The sequence below is a fragment of the Aspergillus multicolor genome (genome assembly GCF_047715735.1).
Source record: "Aspergillus multicolor strain CBS 133.54 unplaced genomic scaffold BDW74scaffold_31, whole genome shotgun sequence".
Taxonomy (NCBI): domain Eukaryota; kingdom Fungi; phylum Ascomycota; class Eurotiomycetes; order Eurotiales; family Aspergillaceae; genus Aspergillus; species Aspergillus multicolor.
In genome coordinates this window covers 136,972-152,013 of record NW_027395982.1, presented here as the reverse complement: position 1 = coordinate 152,013, position 15,042 = coordinate 136,972, and the positions used below count along the sequence as shown (strand labels likewise).

Below are 15,042 nucleotides of genomic sequence, written 5' to 3'. Positions count from 1 at the left end.
TGAAGAAGGAATCAACATGTCTACCTTCCATGCTCACTCAGTATATAGCTGATCTTTAAGCTGAAGAAGGTATTTCTGGCTGGAGTGTGTGGTAAGGAGATGAGTGTTTTCTGTGCGGGGTAACGGTGAAGCTATTCAGACCCACATCATGATCGCCAGTGCATCTGAAGTTGGAAAGGTAGTACAAGACAGTCAACCATCATAATCAAAGCTTCCCGGCCCCAACGAGAATACGCATACGAGGTTATCTTGATGTCTTGCTGATCAATCAAGTCCCCGCTCATCGGTCTGACGCGGGATGGATGCTCCGAGATGTACTCCAATATTTATTCATATATAGTTCGAACAAGATCTTGTTAAACTTGTCTCCAAGACTAAGATTCCGTTGTCCTTCAACATCTATGGTATATAAATCGATCCACCATACACAATGGCAGAACAAACCCCAGTGCATTTTTTCGATCTTCTGTCCGACCTTCCTGGTAATATCACTATACTAGTCTTACTTATTATACTGACGCCTAATCAGGACCCTCCAAAGCATGGTCTCCCAACACATTCAAGACCCGCCTCATTCTGAACTACAAGGGCATTCCCTACACCCAAACCTATGTCTCCTACCCTGACATCGCCCCTCTACTCAAGAGCCTGTCTGTTCCACCGCACCCAGAGCCCGCACACACTGACTACACCCTCCCAACTATCGTTCACCCCTCGGTGACATCCACCCCATCCGGAGCCCTAATGGACTCTCTCCCCATCGCCCGCCACCTGGAAGAACACTTCCCGGAGCGACCCATTTTCCCATCGGGCGATGCCAGCTACGCCCTTGCGGTCTCGGTCAACAGGGTCATGCGTCTTGTTGCATTTGCGGTGTACAAACTCGTGATCGTTCCTATTGCGGACATCCTCGACCCGCGGGGGAAGGAGTTCTATGTTCGAACCCGTTCGGCGATGTTCGGCAAGCCGTTGCAAGAAGTCCGCCCAACCGATGAGAAGGAGATCAAAGAGATGATCGAGAAGGCGAAGACGGAGATGGGGACTATAGTGGAGATGCTCAAGGGCAAACCCGGGAAGACGGGGCCATTTTTCGAGGGGGACAAGGTCGGATATGCGGACTTACTGGTGATGGGATTTCTGATCTGGTTCAAGGTTGCAGATGAGAAGATCTGGCAGGAGTTGATCGGACTGGGAGATGGTGTTATTAAGGCCTTGTGGGATGCCTGTTATCAATGGGTTGAAGGGCAGGGCGAGGCCAAGGCCTGGGAGATTGCACAGTAGCTCTAGCGGCGACTGAGTATTAGACAGAAGAGTACCAAATTGAGATGCAATGCAATTCCATTCGCCGCTTGTTCGAGATTAGAAAAATACAGATATCATAGAATACATGTGAAGCGGTCAGCATAATGTACACCCAGTTATTGGAAAACTTATATAAAAACATTGCTTCCTGAACCAGCTCGCTTGAAAAAAGAGGACTAGAGACCGCTCAAGAAGTTGGCCTCTCTGATAGCCTTCCTCCGGGCCTCCCTAGCACTCTTCGTAATTTCGTGTCGCTTCTCCAAACTCTCCGCGGCCTCTTGCAGGGGGTCTACTGAGGCTTCTCCATCGCGGTTGTACTGTGCGGGGGTAATATCCGTAGCCTGGTGGTGAATAGGAATCTGGACCGGTAATGTTGCGGCGCGAGCGGCCATCTTCTTTTCGTAACGCTTGCGTTGCTGCTTGTTGAGGGCTAAAAGGGACAAAGTCAGTAATGAAAGAGAGAAGTTGTCCTTTGACGGTCGACATACTGCTAGGATCCACGCCGCCCTTCTTAGCTTCCTTGCCCGAAGAATCGAGCAGCGACCACAGCCACTCAGGGTACTCGGAGTCCTCCAGAGCGACGACATCAGGTTTGTTCTTGAAGTAATTGAGACCGACAAGAGGTGTTCCGGCTGCGCATGAGCTCGGGGCGCGTTCAACGGGCTTGGTGGCTTTTGTGGGGTTCACATCGACATGAACCTCTCCCGGGGTGCTCAAGGGTTGCGACACGCCAGGGGTAGCGGAGGAGATTGCGGAGGGAATGGTGATGTCGTCGCCGATGGATTGGCGGGGTTTCGGGGGAAGAGGAGCAGCCGCTACCGTAGGCTTCCCGTCGCTGTAGTTGCGGAATTGGACTCGTTGGCTGAGACTCAACGGGGTTGTGAAAATCTGGGGTTGGAGCCGGGTCAGGATGCTCGACCGGCAGCGTTGGCAGATCATTTTCATGGCGGGTTGTAGAGTTGCCGTGATGAAGATCGATTGTATGAAGTGACCGCAGAGACTCGCCAACAATGCCGTATGATCTTGAGGCTAAAACAATGTCGCGACTGAGCAATCGTCAAGAATCTGCGGATGAAATTGATGCCAAGCCGGAGGTGAGATGCACGTGATGAGCTATATGCCGATCACGTGCCCGGCTGATCTGCGCCTTTCCTAACTAGGACCCAATTTCATTATGGACCGTTTCAGTCCACATCTATGAGGCTCTACAGCACAAACCATTTGCTCGATCTCCGGCATCATCTGCATGTTGTGAATCGGCAGGTAACACCGAGTAGGTGTTACTCTGCCAGTATTTCAAAAAGACAAGTACAGCACGGCTTTGTACATTCCGCACCGTCGTGGTAACAAGCATCAACAAGCTGCAAGAAAACCTTGGCCGTACGGCTTCTTCGCACTTCTTATCTCGCGGACGAGGATCCCGATCCTGGCTTGTGCCAGTGTGCATGAGGTCTCGCCCAGTTAGAGCTGGGAAGTTTATCTTTGCTCTTTCCTGAGAAGCAGCATCTGTGCGCACATCGCATCTAGAACACACTGCAAGGCTTGACGGGGCCAGTGTGCCACTGAGTGGGAGACCATATATCAGGCTACCTGCATCTGTTCTCAGACGTATAATCCTGCAGTGTTACCCGCCTACACAGTCTCTCTGCGAGCCAATCCTCCGCATGGTCTGGCAAGTCTTTGAAGACAAAACCCAACGGTTGACATGCATTTGGAGCTACAACGCTCCGCAGCCAGGGCCTACATATATCATACGGTCATATCACCGAGGGGCAACTGGCGTTTACTTTGCATGTCACAAATTGAAGCTATTTTGGAAGCAGGAGACGTTCCTTCTATCATACTTTGTTGACATGTGTTCGTCTTGGACAGGACGATGGCCATTCTTGAATTCCTTTCACACTGACAAAGAATAGTGATTCATTCACGGACTCTCGGCACTGTCCAGTCAATCTGAACTGCCAACACCATGCAAGATTATCTGCTTTTCACCACGCATGATATACCATTACACAAGAAAGACTTCTAGAGAAGAAACATGGGAAAAAAAGAAATCTTCTATTACCAACAAGGGCGAGATCCGCGTGGCCGCCATATTATAAGACAAGATAGAGAAAGAACCGCCCAACGCCAATCATTATTATATACCACCAAGAAACATTTTGAAAACCTCAGAAAGGCACACCGCTGACTTCCAAAAACTTACACAGACTGCCACAAGCATCTGTCAATGACTTTTCAGTCTTCCATCGGAGCTCCTGCTCCGACCTGTCGGCAACAGCAACGCACGACCCAACATCTCCTGAGCGTCGGGGAGCTGCTTTGACTGGAATCCGCTTGGAAGATACGCTTTCCATGGCTTCGACAACCTCTTTGACTGAGTGTCCGCGTCCGGTGCCCAAGTTGAAAGCGCGGAAGTTTTCGACTAATTTTCTTTCGTTGGCGACGTCGAGGGCTGCGATATGCCCCCGAGCCAAGTCGGTAACGTGGATGAAGTCGCGGACGGCGGATCCGTCTTCCGTCTCCCAGTCAGTGCCAAACATTGAGAGTTCCTTGTACTCTCCTGTCATGACTTTGACCACGACCGGAAGAAGGTTTGTGGGAATCTGCTTGGGATCTTCTCCAAGCAAGCCTGACTCGTCGCAGCCAATTGGGTTGAAATATCGGAGCGCAACAATCGTCCACTCGGGGTCAGAAGCAGCCAAGTCGGCCAAAATGGCCTCGCACATCCATTTCGTGCGGCCATATGGGTTAGTGATTCCGGTAGAGCCGGCTCTGATGGTTTGACTAACTCCATCGGCGCCGTGGAAGATCTCGTCCTTGTGGGCGCAGAGCTCTTCCTTGAGCGGGAGGCCGGAAGTGGCCAAGGTGCCGTAAACTGTTGCTGATGAAGAGAAGATGAATGTTTTGATGCCGTACTCTCCCAAAGTCGTGGCAAAGTCGATGAGACCGCTAACGTTGTTCGCATAGTACTTGAGCGGGTTTCTGATGCTCTCTTCGACGGCTTTGTATGCCGCAAAGTGGATTACACCGGCAATCTTGGATTTGGGAGAGCCCCATCTTGATTCGACTTGGTACTGGTCGAGAAGCTCCCTGAGTGCAGCTGTATCCCGATAGTCGTGAGCAGCGAGATGTAGGGCGGGCATCTTGGTGCCATGCTGGTCGTGATGCTTTTGCGCCAAGAGCTGGATGCGGTCAAGGACGTTTTCGAAAGAGTTGCTGAGGTTGTCGATCACAATGACATTGTAGCTAGCCTTGAGCAGCTCTAGTGTTGTGTGACTCCCGATGAACCCGAGCCCACCGGTGACAAGGATGTACTGCCGAAGCGGGAAGTTCTGCAGTAAATCGTCGAGATTGCCGTCAAACAGGACAGAGGACTGCGTTGCCGGCGTGTCTACGCATACCGGAGAGCAGGGCTCCGCCGGCGAGCTTGCATCCGATTGACGAGGACTGTCCATTGTTGAAGACTGTTGGGGAACCAGACTTTTGAGCAAAAGAACCAAGAGGTGAGACAAGGGAGTGTGTTTGGCCGGATGCAACAACGGGAGCGAGGAGAATGAGGGGATTTATCCAGTCAAACTTGACGGAGAGGGAGCGACTTGGGGGTGGCGACTAAAGACAGGAGTTCCAAATTTTTATACTCGGTCAAAGCGAGGTCCGAACAGTCTCTGGGCTGTCGTTGATGTAACCACTACGGTTTCGAGTCAAGGCAGGCGAAGGTATCGTGAGTCGTGACTCGCCTATTCAGCAACAACACATAAACCCCCAGAAGCGAACGGATGCAGGCAGGGTCAGAAGTGGCAGGGCAGGGTAGGGAAATGGAACCCGAGAGAAAAAAAGGAAAGAATAATAATTAATTATCCATGCGAATGGGAGGGAATGGTAGCTGAAGGCGCCCCCGGTTGGCTAGTATCGGACGACCTTCTAGGCGCCTCCACAGGATTGCAGTACTATAAGCCAGGGAGGAAGGGACTTTGATTATTCGCTTCGCCGACGGCTGCAATTAACTAACTTAGAGACCTGCTGCACGGTCTAAAACCCGATCCACCCACTCTATTTTGGGGGAAGGAAAAGGTCTGGCTCCTACAGATCACCTCACTCCATTCAAAAGTTGGGTTCAGAGGGCCGAGCTGTCTGAAAGTGGCCATCTCCCCCAGCGGGGCCACAATTTTTAAACTTGCTCTGGCGCGCCCCCCTTTGTCGCATTATTCTGATGCGCTAGACTGCTCCATCTGTCCTTTCCATCGAACTACTGACAGACTGCGCATTTGCTGTGCTGTCGCAATGGGCGTCAAAGAACACGTGAGGGAGCGAGGGTGTCTCCGCAGCCGGCGCTCTCGTTTTATTGTGGCCGCCCTCGTCTTTGTCGCTATTCTCGCCATCGTTCTTCCCACTTCAATTATAGTAACCCGGCGCAAGGATAGTAATAATATGGGCCCAAAAGCAAAGGTCTTCGTACCTCTCTATGTGTACCCCGCTCCGGGTGCGTGGGATCCGCTGGTGAATGTGTAAGTTTTCCTTTTGCCTAATTTGTGCTATTTTCCCTCGCGGGCTCTCTCTGGCTGGCGGCCGTGAACCCTACTAGGATAGGAACCCCTGTCCGTCAAACAGGAGCCTGGAACCCTACGGAGGAGTCCCCATGCGAGCGCCATCAGCCGCCCTGCAACAGGCACCACCGTGGGACAGAGGGCGCCTGTGATTTATCCGGAAGCTGCAGCTAAACGCCCGGGTCTAGGATCACTGAGCACCCGGACGTCAACTTCACAGTGGTCGTGAACCCTGGCAGCGGGCCGGGGCCGAACCCTCTGCCTGATGGCAACTACACGCAGGAGATTCCCAGGCTGACGGCGCACGACAATGTCCGCGTCCTCGGCTATGTCGCCACGACCTACGCGAAGCGCAACATTTCGGCGGTGCGCCGCGACATCCAGACGTACGCCAACTGGCCGACGCTCAGCGGCAATTCGAGTCTGGCCGTTCGGGGAATATTCTTCGATGAAACACCGCAGCAGTACAACGAGTCCGCGTATGCATACCTGGACACGCTCACCGCGGTGGTGAAAAACACCCCTGGGCTGGGGCCCGATCATTTCGTAAGTGACTGACGCTTTCTGTTCTGTTGTGTGATGTCCCCCACGCGGATCTGCCTGACTCACCCCGAGCCTCTACCAGGGCATTCCATTCCTTCTGCCTACAAACCAATCTATTTAATTTTCCTTGGCAGTCTGCGGATGTCTTAATCTGTGACTTGTTCTAGCCCTGACGGCGTCCCAAAATTTCCTTCACCCGGCGTGGCCGCTGCAAAAACCGTGCTGACTGGCGATAGGTTTTCCACAACCCGGGCGTCGTCCCAGACTCTCGCTACCTGTCGACCGCCGACTCGACTGTCGTCTTCGAAGCAACATATGACACCTACCTGGAGCGCAACGGGGCCCGACTGTTCGAGACAATCCCCGACAGCGACCGCAGCCAGCTCTGCGCCGTGATCCACTCGCTCCCAGACAGCGTGGAAGGGTCCGACCTGCGAGAATTTGTCAAGCAGGTGCGGCGGATCGCGGACGAGATTTTCATTACGCATCTGAGCACGAACTACTACGCCAGCTTCGGGAACAAGTGGGACGACTTTGTGAGCTTGATGGCTCAGTAGGAGCCACCGAGCCACAGGAACCACAGCAGAGGATCCGGTGGATTGGTAGGCCGGATGGAGTATAGATGAGATGGAGGTGTACAAGGTTTCGATCTGTGTCCGATCTGCTTGCAGTGAGCGCTTGAGCTGTCCAATAAACTGCTTGTCTATTCTTGAATTGAACTTTCCCTCCGATCCCGTGGAGCGTGGACAAAGTCAATCCCAATTCCGGCCGGCCTTTGTGGTCTCTGGCTCTTTGGCCCTTTCTGTGATTTGTCTAAGTCTCTTTTTGCTTTTTCTTTGTTGACATGGCGTGCCCTGGTTTTGTTGAGTGAGATGTTAGGTTAGGTTTTGCGTATATCCACTATCTCCGTAGACTCGGGCTAGCCGCCGGGGTGGAGACAGTACATTCCGTAATTTTCAAAACACCCCCCAGTGCCGTCACATACGGGAGCGCAGCCTGTAATATTTGTCAGCACTATTTATGTCCAGTTACTCTGTAACTATTGCATCATCGCACCCGATCGCAAGAAAGGTCACACAATCGGAGTCAATCGCAATAGCAGCAGAAATAAGTGTAACCGTCACGCCGACACAGACTCAATGACAGGCTCCCAGCAGGACAGGGATGCGCGGGGGTTCAGAAACCTGCACAATGGCCGGCGAACACGGCGCCGGGCGAACTGAACTGATGGCGCGACCTCGATCCGTGGTCCACCGGCCGAGCTTGCGCAGAGACAGAATGACATCCTTGCACTTGTTCTGGCTGGTTTTGGTCTTGCACGCTGGCTGCTGGACGCTGCGCTGGTGCTGGTGCTGGACACCTAGTCCGTACGCGGAAGCTTCGTCCGGTCCCGATCTGGCCTGGGCTGGAACGGAATGGCTGGGAGATGAAAGGAGAGGAGAGAAGAGGAAGTCTTGGTAAAACAGGTAACTAAGACATACAGGCTTAACGGCCGTAGTATGACTATCACGCTATCCATGTGTCAGATCGTCGGAGACCAGAAATAGAACATAGCAGAGCAGAGTATGTATGATTGTTGTAGCAGGATGTCTTGCAACCGTCTGATGGCTGATGGTTGATGGGTGCCTGGCGAGGCTGGCGTAGATATACGGAGATCTCGGGTCGGGCATTTGCTGTGCTACGTTCGGAGACTTGAGGGTGTACAGACTACGGAGTCCTGGGATGCTGTGTTTGGATGCCGGAGTATTGTTCTACACAGGAACAAAGGCAATACTGCAACTGGATTGCAGTAACGTAGAGACTATTGACGGTTGTACTTCCTATCGAGTATACTAGGGTACAGCGATGCGAAATTCCCGACCGTTTCAACCGTCATCGTTCTTTGGCGTTCCATTTCTCCGAGCGAGATCTGTCAGATCGCGCTTAGCCCTAACTCCTTACATCGTACATACATCACCTGTCAACAACCAGCTCCTTTAAGTCTGAATCATAACCTCAACTCAACGACCCAAATCCTTCTCGTATCTCGCACCTTCTACCCCCCTTTTCTTGTATACTATCGAAGCCTCAAGCCACACTCTTACTCCAAAGAAGCGACTCAGAAGCCCAGCCAAGCCAAAACACAAGAAAATAGAGTCAGCCACCTCTTGTCAAAGACTACGAGTCAACTGCAAACGCTGGCCGTCGCAGGCGCCAGCGAGCTAGAAGCGAAGCAGGCAAGCACCCGATCAGCTTGGCCCGATGGGGAAGCAGCGCGACTTGGCAATCACTCGCGGACCGACCAGGTCGACCGAGCGTCTCCGAGTTTTGCACGAAGGATACGGTACAGAGCAGCGTCACGGACGTTGAGTTCGCAGTTGCAGCTGCAGCTGCCAGCTTGCCGTTACCCGTTACGTCGTTGATTCTTGATCTCGAGGGGCTCTAGCTCTAGAACCGTGGTTCCGCCTCCCCTGACGAACTACGGAGCCTGAAGGAAAAATCTGCCCTGGAGATGATAGGTACTGCTCACCAAAGTGGCTAGATGTACCCGTGACAGCGCCAGCACCGTGATTGAATTCTTCACGCCAAGATAAACTATTTCCCTAGCGAGTCAGGCGTCTCCACAGCCCTTTCCCCGTCCAGTCCCCGGCTGTTCCTTCGAAGCTCGGGGGGATCTGGTGCCCGCGCTAGCGACTAGCGGTGGCTAGCCCTAAGTGCGGGTAACACGTAGATTAACACTACGGAGTCTAGGTGGCAGATGAGATTGGTGCGTTTGGCTGTTTTTTCTAGGTGTTCCTTGGAAGGATTAGGGAGCAGAGCCTTTGCCTTCCGTTCCTTTTCCTTCGTATAGATAGTTGGATACGTGGTTGGGAGGATATATTATCGGATCTTCTTTGTTTACCTTCGCGATCCATACCTCTTTCTCCCTTCACCGAGTTTAGGCACAATTGACGAGAACGAGCCCTCTCAAGTCTCAACAATTCCAATTAAGTCCAGACAAGTCTAGAACAGAACTAAGGTTGAGGTTGCGAAAAAAGACCCATAATTTCGCCGGCCATTGCCGGACCTACACAGTAGTAGTTTTGCTGGCCCACAGCCGGCGCGAAAACTCGCATGGTTGACTTGCGCTTGCTCGCTGCTAAAAACCCTAAGGCAAATTAACTTGATTTTCGCCGTGCTAACAGCTGCTAAAGACTGCTAAAGGCTGCTAAACTTTGCCATGACGATACCCCGAGCCGTGCGAGATCGATCGGCGTCTCAGATTTCTCATAGTCCATTTTTAGAGCGAAGGACGCTTGGTCGTTGGTTGGTTGGCGTCCTGGAGGATAATTGAAATTGCGCCCAGCCTTTCAAGGGCCTTGGTGGAATCGCAGTGTGCATGCTTTTACTTTATTTGGGACTTTGAGTGGCCTTGGTGGTCTTGCGGTTTGAGTCTGAAACGACTCTTCCATGGGACAATGGATGGGATTTAGTAATGGTGTTGCTATTACTGGCATTCTACTTGGTAGTCAGGGGTAATTCGACTCGAATTCGATGAGAGAGTCAGTTCGATGGAGATGGAGAATGGAGAAGAGAGAAAAAATTTGCTTGCTAGCTGCCTGTGTCTGTGCATGCATGGAGAGAGCAGAGTGATACGTCGGATTTTGGTTCGGGAGCTAAGGATGCGATTTGCTCTTGCTCCGTGCTCTCTAGTCCACCTAGGTTCGTATTTCTATACGTACCTGTGGTCTTGTACCGGTACTTTTGGGATGTGTATTTTACTACGGGCTTCTGTAACAAGCACCCGTACAGAGATGTACCGATACACGTACCGCTACTGCATACAAGTACCGGCTGAATTACCGGCGGGTAAAAGCGAGCCAGAAGTACAGGACTATAGGTACAGGACCGCCACAGCCACAGCCACAGCCAGAGCAGAGACAGCCTAGCCATACCCACCCTAGGTAGTGTAAAGCCGGCCACGTCTGTAAGAGGCGAGCGCCGCTCCCGACCGGACAACAACACGCCGGATCTATGGTAAATAGTCTACATACGGAGTACGCCTGACATATCGAGCTGGTTCGGCCGAAGTTGCTAGACGTCAGCAAGCAAGCGAGCCTCAACGTTAGCTTACGGCGTACCTAGCTGCATCTCGGGGTCTCCGGGTCTAGTGCTGTCGGCTCGAGGTGAATTGCCTCAATTCAATGCAGGTATAATGTTTGCGTGCCATTGTTTGAATCAGGCAGGTGGGCTAGTGAGGCAGGCCGGTCGGTCGGGCAGGGCTGAGTGTCCTGCCCGTCACCTGTCTAGACCCTGGACTCTACCTGGACCGGGACTAGGCATCTGCACAGCGCAGCGCAGCAAGCGCACCATGGGCCGTTTGCTTCTGCTTGCGGGGTTCTCAGCCCTTTCAGCCCTGAGCCGGGGCCCGGGGTTCATCGAGACAATGCATGGCATTGCAGTTTCAGTGCAATGCAGGTCGGCTACGGTCGTAGACACGGAGTGTATACTTGCGAGTCGCGACTGGCGGAAGCGGCTGGTAACGGAGCAAGGGCTTTGTAGCTCCGAGTCTCCGACTTTCCGCCGGGGATGGCAGGGTGTAGCGAGGACGGCGACATATCCATTGTTTGTCCCTGCGCGAAAATCCGGGGACATCGTCCTGTCCTGTCCTGATTCACTCCGCGGATCCATGATTCATGCTGTGCTGATTCTGACGTTAGATTCTGTAAAAGCCAGTCCAGAAAAAGTCATGACCGTTGTTAGCTGAGCGATTTTCAGGGCGGCTCTATTGTTCGAGGACATGCGGTGATGGTGATACTGCCGGGGGTGGTAGTAGCTAGCGAGTATACGAGATGACACCTTTGCGAACCATGGATGGAATCTGGGGATTATGGCAGTGAGGGCGAGGCTGCGGGAGGCTGAGGGCGTCGGATCGGGTTTGAAGGTCAGGATTTCGGCCGTCATGGTGAACCGTGGATGGTTGTGTAGGCGTCTTCCATGGGTGAGGAAGTCGTGGTTCGGGGACGTTGGAATGCGGGGAGTCCGAGATAGAGTTGAGGGGAAAGGAACTGGATGGTACGACGAGTAAATAAATATCTTGGAAGTTTCAATGTTAAAGGTAAAGAATATCAGATGATAAATTGGCAAGAAATATATAATGGTAATCCATGTTGATGCTGAGAACAAGTTGTATTGTATATACGAACGAAGTAAATTAGACGGGTATGAAGAATTAAACAAAGTAAATGTCCGTAGAGGGTGTACAAGAGCAACTCCAACCATGCCATGCCACGCCACAAGTCCTATGTCAACACTGAAAGAAACGGTTTTATCTTGTCGCGATGTAGTAGAGAGTAGGTAATTGTAGGCGTGGCTAACACTCCTGCAACCAATTATCCAAATCCATATTCTTAATGAGCGTCGAAAACTCATTCGAGTCATCAAAGTCGCACGCACTTGCCTTCTTCGCCCCAGTCACAGAGACCTGGTTGTTGGTGTCATCGCCCTTGGGGTACTCGATGTGGAAGACGGGCTTGTTCTTGCGCACAAACGCCGCGTAGGTATCGCACTCCTCGTACTGCGCGCACTGCTCGTTGACGCTCCACTGCATGTTCCCAATCACGCGGTCGATGACGGCGCCGGCGTTTTTGAGACCGATGGACAGATTCCGCGAATGCGCTTCCTCCGCCAGGAAGTTCATGTAGTCGACTGTGTCGTCTTCGGTGAGGTCCAGGCCGTTCGTGTTGTCGTACCCGTCGACATTGTCAGGGTCGACTCCGTCGCAGCCCTTTTCCACCGCGATATCCAACCGGTCGAGCATGATGTCGCGGATCTTGGACGAGCGGATGTTGACCCAGCTCTCGCCCTCCCATTCATCGAGGTTATCGCCGATGTCATCGGAGGGGAACTTGCTTGCGTCATCGCGCCAGTCCTCGTAGGTTCCGGCGGAGAAGTAGCAGATGACCTTGCGGCCGTCGTTGTGGAGCTCATCCATCATCTCCTTCTCGTTGTCGAAGAGGTCGATGTCGTAGACGTCCACGTCGACGGAGGTATCGTTGAGCGGGTAGCGCAGGACAATCTGCCAGGAGGTGCCGACGGCGGGCTGCCAGACGTTGGTGTTGTTGGTGGTGTTGTTTCCGCCGGTGTTGTTGTCGTTGTTGTCCTCGTCATTGTCGCTGCCGTTGTTCAAACCGAGGCCGAGGCCGACTCCCAGTGCGACGGCGACGGCGATGATGAAGATGAGGATGGAGGTGAGGACGAGGGCCTTCTTCTTGGCCGTCCAGGCCTTCCAGCCTGTGGCAGGTGTTTTGAGGGATTCCATGTCTTGGTGGTGTAGGACTGTAGGGCTGAGATTAGTGGTGCGCCGAGAGAAAAAGATGATCCAGGTCGTCTTACGCCAGCGAGTGAGGAGTTAATTAAAGAGCGACGTGAAATGAAAAACGCAGGAGAGAATCAGGTGAGACAGACAAAGGAGATCTGTGTGACGATGCGAGGGGCTGAAAGTGAAGGCCGGAGAATAAAGCAGCGGCGGTTACTCTTCATACAATTCACTCCAGGCACCAGCCTCAAAACCTCAATATTGAGTCAATAGCCCAACTTCCTGGGGGCTCGTGAAGAGTTGAGTATACTCCAGATGCGAAATCAAATTGCGACAGATCAAACAGCGAGGGTCTCAGTCACCGGCAGGGTCTATTTGCTCGCTGGGTGCCACCAATGGAGGCTGAGTCTGGCCACGCCTGAGAGTGAGAGAAATGCCGGAGCCTAAAATTAGCGCTGAGCTATTGCCTTTGCATCCTAGCCTTGGGGAAGGGTCTCTCCGCGCGACTCCGATTCATGCCCATGTGGTATTGAGTTTGAGACGGTGGAAAGTCAGAGGTGGTGATGAAGCTGTCAGAATCAGATCAATTTGGGGTAGGTTAGAGACACGGGTCTGACGATCCTGATCAGCAGAGTAAACGACTGCTATGAGTGAGGAGATCAAACGCAGACTCGGGGTTTGCAGTCGGAAGGGCCCGAAGCAGAGAGCGAGAGTGAGAATGACTGAGGGGTTCTTTGCTGCTTGGAATAGAATACAGACCCTGGCCAGGCTAGCCGGATGGGTCTTAGGGCTGAATCTTGTCAGTGAGAATTACCGTATTCTATTCTTACTTCCTCCCATGTAATTTACCGTACTGTAAGCGGGACAAGGCTCGCAGCCGCACAGTCATCACCGCCAAAGGATCAGGCACAGCGACAGCTCACTCGCCCATTCCAGCCCTGGCAGGCCAAGACGCGACCTCCGTTCTCGGCGCCTAGAGACTGCTTGGCTGCGTCAGCTTGAGACCTGGAACCGAGGCGAAGCACGCCCTCCCTGCCGTTGGGACCATAGCGTGGCCTGATATGCCAACAACTGAGACTTGCATGCTTGGCTGGATGTTAATGGGTTGGGGAGTGTTATTGCTGCCGGCCTCAATATTAATGTCAGTCTAGTCTGCGACCAGTCATTGCAGAATCAATGCAGAGCCCAGGCCAGCGCACCATCACCACCGTTCAGGAAGGTGACATTGCTTTTTCCGACCCTGGATCTCGGGTCTAACGTCTGTCTTGTCTTGTCTTGTGGATCGATTGTCTTGCCCTGTGGGTGGGCACTGGCACTGGCACTGGCACTGGCACTAGGCACGGTGGCGCTGAGACACTCGATTCGATATCAGATGTCCCGCATCCTCAGACAGACCCTGCCTCGTATTCCTCGGGTTGGACCGTATTCCACAGAGCACGAAGAAGGATGGTGCCTGAATCGAGTCATGCTATCCTGACCCTGAATCTGAGTCTACGGAGCCCACGTCGCACCGCAAATGAAGGACCGACCGAAGAGCGAGCCCTCGCCGAAAGCTGGCAAGATTACCCGATGGCTGCAGCAGAGCTTATCTCCGACACTTCGGGCGCTCCTTAATCTACTTTACTCCAGTCTCCGTAGCGCCTGGAATCCGGAGGTGGGACTCGACAGTAGTGGACACTGGCGCTGACACTGACACTGACACCCCATACCCAGACCGGAGCCCGGGCCGTAAAGGATCATCCCTGGAGAAGGCGGCAGACAGAACGACACTGACTGTGTGCTGACCAATGTATTGGCAAGGGCCCAGACGGCTAGCTGCAGCTGGTTGTACAAAGTACAGGGACTGGAGTGACAACAAACATTCAAAACCCCTCATGTGCCGTGATAACCGACTTGAGCCACAATAGAGATGCTAGTGATGACCTCAGTCGCTCGGAAGATCAGATAGACGGTGTCCAAGGCATAGAGAACTCCGTAGAGGCTGAAAGAAAATTAGGACCATTGCCGCTGACGATCCATCATCCTACCAGCGTAGCGGCTCGATCAATTAATCAATCCTGACGAGATCAGCCTGGGTAATATCCGGGCAGGCGAATCGGGGAGCCGGGTTGTTCCATGCCTGCTCATCGACTTCATCTATTCCATCTCGTTGTTGGAGAAGACGGCACAGCCTTTCAGGGATGGAAATTGAGGGGGCGCTGAGACATGCTGCAGGCCAAGAAGCAGCGACAGGGATCAGGGGCAAATGGCACAATGTGATTGACTGACAGGAAGAGAAAGGATCGAGAAGGAAAGAAAGTCCCTTCTCGTTTACGCTAGCAAAGTCTGTTTCTCAGTCTCTGGATTGACAGACTGACGTGATTCTGACAGTGA

The 15,042-nt window shown here is 52.9% G+C and overlaps 10 protein-coding genes across 10 annotated transcripts; 5 read left to right on the top strand and 5 right to left on the bottom strand.

Moving 5' to 3' along the window:
• The first annotated feature begins 51 nt into the window (after positions 1-51).
• BDW74DRAFT_85071 (glutathione S-transferase family protein) lies at positions 52-1,311 on the top strand. Its single transcript, XM_073733891.1, has 2 exons — positions 52-482; positions 530-1,311. The coding sequence occupies exons 1-2, from the start codon at positions 431-433 to the stop codon at positions 1,279-1,281; spliced, it is 804 nt and encodes a 267-aa protein (XP_073580037.1). The 5' UTR covers positions 52-430; the 3' UTR covers positions 1,282-1,311.
• A 9-nt stretch (positions 1,312-1,320) lies between these two features.
• Positions 1,321-2,350, bottom strand: BDW74DRAFT_160200 (mitochondrial 54S ribosomal protein mL54). Its single transcript, XM_073725577.1, has 2 exons — positions 1,791-2,350; positions 1,321-1,732 (listed from the first exon to the last, which is right to left on the bottom strand). Exons 1-2 carry the CDS (start codon positions 2,245-2,247, stop codon positions 1,479-1,481), a joined length of 711 nt encoding a protein of 236 aa, XP_073580036.1. The 5' UTR covers positions 2,248-2,350; the 3' UTR covers positions 1,321-1,478.
• A 761-nt stretch (positions 2,351-3,111) lies between these two features.
• On the bottom strand, positions 3,112-5,469 carry BDW74DRAFT_85020 (NAD-dependent epimerase/dehydratase family protein). Its single transcript, XM_073733888.1, has one exon. It carries the CDS (start codon positions 4,758-4,760, stop codon positions 3,474-3,476), a length of 1,287 nt encoding a protein of 428 aa, XP_073580035.1. The 5' UTR covers positions 4,761-5,469; the 3' UTR covers positions 3,112-3,473.
• Position 5,470: 1 nt separating this feature from the next.
• Positions 5,471-7,253, top strand: BDW74DRAFT_85032 (spherulation-specific family 4 protein). Its single transcript, XM_073733889.1, has 3 exons — positions 5,471-5,810; positions 6,038-6,395; positions 6,629-7,253. Exons 1-3 carry the CDS (start codon positions 5,587-5,589, stop codon positions 6,947-6,949), a joined length of 903 nt encoding a protein of 300 aa, XP_073580034.1. The 5' UTR covers positions 5,471-5,586; the 3' UTR covers positions 6,950-7,253.
• Positions 7,254-7,305: 52 nt separating this feature from the next.
• On the top strand, positions 7,306-8,007 carry BDW74DRAFT_160194 (uncharacterized protein). The gene is made up of 2 exons (XM_073725576.1): positions 7,306-7,388; positions 7,449-8,007. The coding sequence occupies exon 2, from the start codon at positions 7,557-7,559 to the stop codon at positions 7,851-7,853; it is 297 nt and encodes a 98-aa protein (XP_073580033.1). The 5' UTR covers positions 7,306-7,388; positions 7,449-7,556; the 3' UTR covers positions 7,854-8,007.
• A 1,299-nt stretch (positions 8,008-9,306) lies between these two features.
• On the bottom strand, positions 9,307-9,866 carry BDW74DRAFT_160193 (uncharacterized protein). Its single transcript, XM_073725575.1, has 2 exons — positions 9,576-9,866; positions 9,307-9,524 (listed from the first exon to the last, which is right to left on the bottom strand). Exons 1-2 carry the CDS (start codon positions 9,647-9,649, stop codon positions 9,386-9,388), a joined length of 213 nt encoding a protein of 70 aa, XP_073580032.1. The 5' UTR covers positions 9,650-9,866; the 3' UTR covers positions 9,307-9,385.
• On the top strand, positions 9,787-10,433 carry BDW74DRAFT_84981 (uncharacterized protein). Its single transcript, XM_073733886.1, has one exon. It carries the CDS (start codon positions 9,923-9,925, stop codon positions 10,298-10,300), a length of 378 nt encoding a protein of 125 aa, XP_073580031.1. The 5' UTR covers positions 9,787-9,922; the 3' UTR covers positions 10,301-10,433.
• On the top strand, positions 10,434-11,445 carry BDW74DRAFT_84943 (uncharacterized protein). Its single transcript, XM_073733884.1, has one exon. It carries the CDS (start codon positions 10,567-10,569, stop codon positions 11,116-11,118), a length of 552 nt encoding a protein of 183 aa, XP_073580030.1. The 5' UTR covers positions 10,434-10,566; the 3' UTR covers positions 11,119-11,445.
• Positions 11,446-11,718: 273 nt separating this feature from the next.
• Positions 11,719-13,390, bottom strand: BDW74DRAFT_84984 (endo alpha-1,4 polygalactosaminidase). Its single transcript, XM_073733887.1, has one exon. It carries the CDS (start codon positions 12,670-12,672, stop codon positions 11,725-11,727), a length of 948 nt encoding a protein of 315 aa, XP_073580029.1. The 5' UTR covers positions 12,673-13,390; the 3' UTR covers positions 11,719-11,724.
• A 468-nt stretch (positions 13,391-13,858) lies between these two features.
• On the bottom strand, positions 13,859-15,019 carry BDW74DRAFT_160190 (uncharacterized protein). The gene has a single exon (XM_073725574.1). The coding sequence runs from the start codon at positions 14,543-14,545 to the stop codon at positions 14,285-14,287; it is 261 nt and encodes an 86-aa protein (XP_073580028.1). The 5' UTR covers positions 14,546-15,019; the 3' UTR covers positions 13,859-14,284.
• Positions 15,020-15,042: the final 23 nt, after the last annotated feature.

What these genes read in the sequence shown, in the direction of transcription:
- BDW74DRAFT_85071 (XM_073733891.1), top strand. Translation starts at nt 431, where the DNA reads ATGGCAGAACAAACCCCAGTGCATTTTTTCGATCTTCTGTCCGACCTT. An exon ending in TCTTCTGTCCGACCTTCCTG is followed by an intron (nt 483 to 529) that starts GTAATATCACTA and finishes ACGCCTAATCAG; the next exon opens with GACCCTCCAAAGCATGGTCT.
- BDW74DRAFT_160200 (XM_073725577.1), bottom strand. Translation starts at nt 2,247, where the DNA reads ATGAAAATGATCTGCCAACGCTGCCGGTCGAGCATCCTGACCCGGCTC. An exon ending in GGGCGGCGTGGATCCTAGCA is followed by an intron (nt 1,733 to 1,790) that starts GTATGTCGACCG and finishes TGTCCCTTTTAG; the next exon opens with CCCTCAACAAGCAGCAACGC.
- BDW74DRAFT_85020 (XM_073733888.1), bottom strand. Translation starts at nt 4,760, where the DNA reads ATGGACAGTCCTCGTCAATCGGATGCAAGCTCGCCGGCGGAGCCCTGC.
- BDW74DRAFT_85032 (XM_073733889.1), top strand. Translation starts at nt 5,587, where the DNA reads ATGGGCGTCAAAGAACACGTGAGGGAGCGAGGGTGTCTCCGCAGCCGG. An exon ending in TGGGATCCGCTGGTGAATGT is followed by an intron (nt 5,811 to 6,037) that starts GTAAGTTTTCCT and finishes GCCCGGGTCTAG; the next exon opens with GATCACTGAGCACCCGGACG. An exon ending in GGCTGGGGCCCGATCATTTC is followed by an intron (nt 6,396 to 6,628) that starts GTAAGTGACTGA and finishes GACTGGCGATAG; the next exon opens with GTTTTCCACAACCCGGGCGT.
- BDW74DRAFT_160194 (XM_073725576.1), top strand. Translation starts at nt 7,557, where the DNA reads ATGCGCGGGGGTTCAGAAACCTGCACAATGGCCGGCGAACACGGCGCC.
- BDW74DRAFT_160193 (XM_073725575.1), bottom strand. Translation starts at nt 9,649, where the DNA reads ATGGACTATGAGAAATCTGAGACGCCGATCGATCTCGCACGGCTCGGG. An exon ending in TCATGGCAAAGTTTAGCAGC is followed by an intron (nt 9,525 to 9,575) that starts CTTTAGCAGTCT and finishes AAGTTAATTTGC; the next exon opens with CTTAGGGTTTTTAGCAGCGA.
- BDW74DRAFT_84981 (XM_073733886.1), top strand. Translation starts at nt 9,923, where the DNA reads ATGGAGATGGAGAATGGAGAAGAGAGAAAAAATTTGCTTGCTAGCTGC.
- BDW74DRAFT_84943 (XM_073733884.1), top strand. Translation starts at nt 10,567, where the DNA reads ATGTTTGCGTGCCATTGTTTGAATCAGGCAGGTGGGCTAGTGAGGCAG.
- BDW74DRAFT_84984 (XM_073733887.1), bottom strand. Translation starts at nt 12,672, where the DNA reads ATGGAATCCCTCAAAACACCTGCCACAGGCTGGAAGGCCTGGACGGCC.
- BDW74DRAFT_160190 (XM_073725574.1), bottom strand. Translation starts at nt 14,545, where the DNA reads ATGAGGGGTTTTGAATGTTTGTTGTCACTCCAGTCCCTGTACTTTGTA.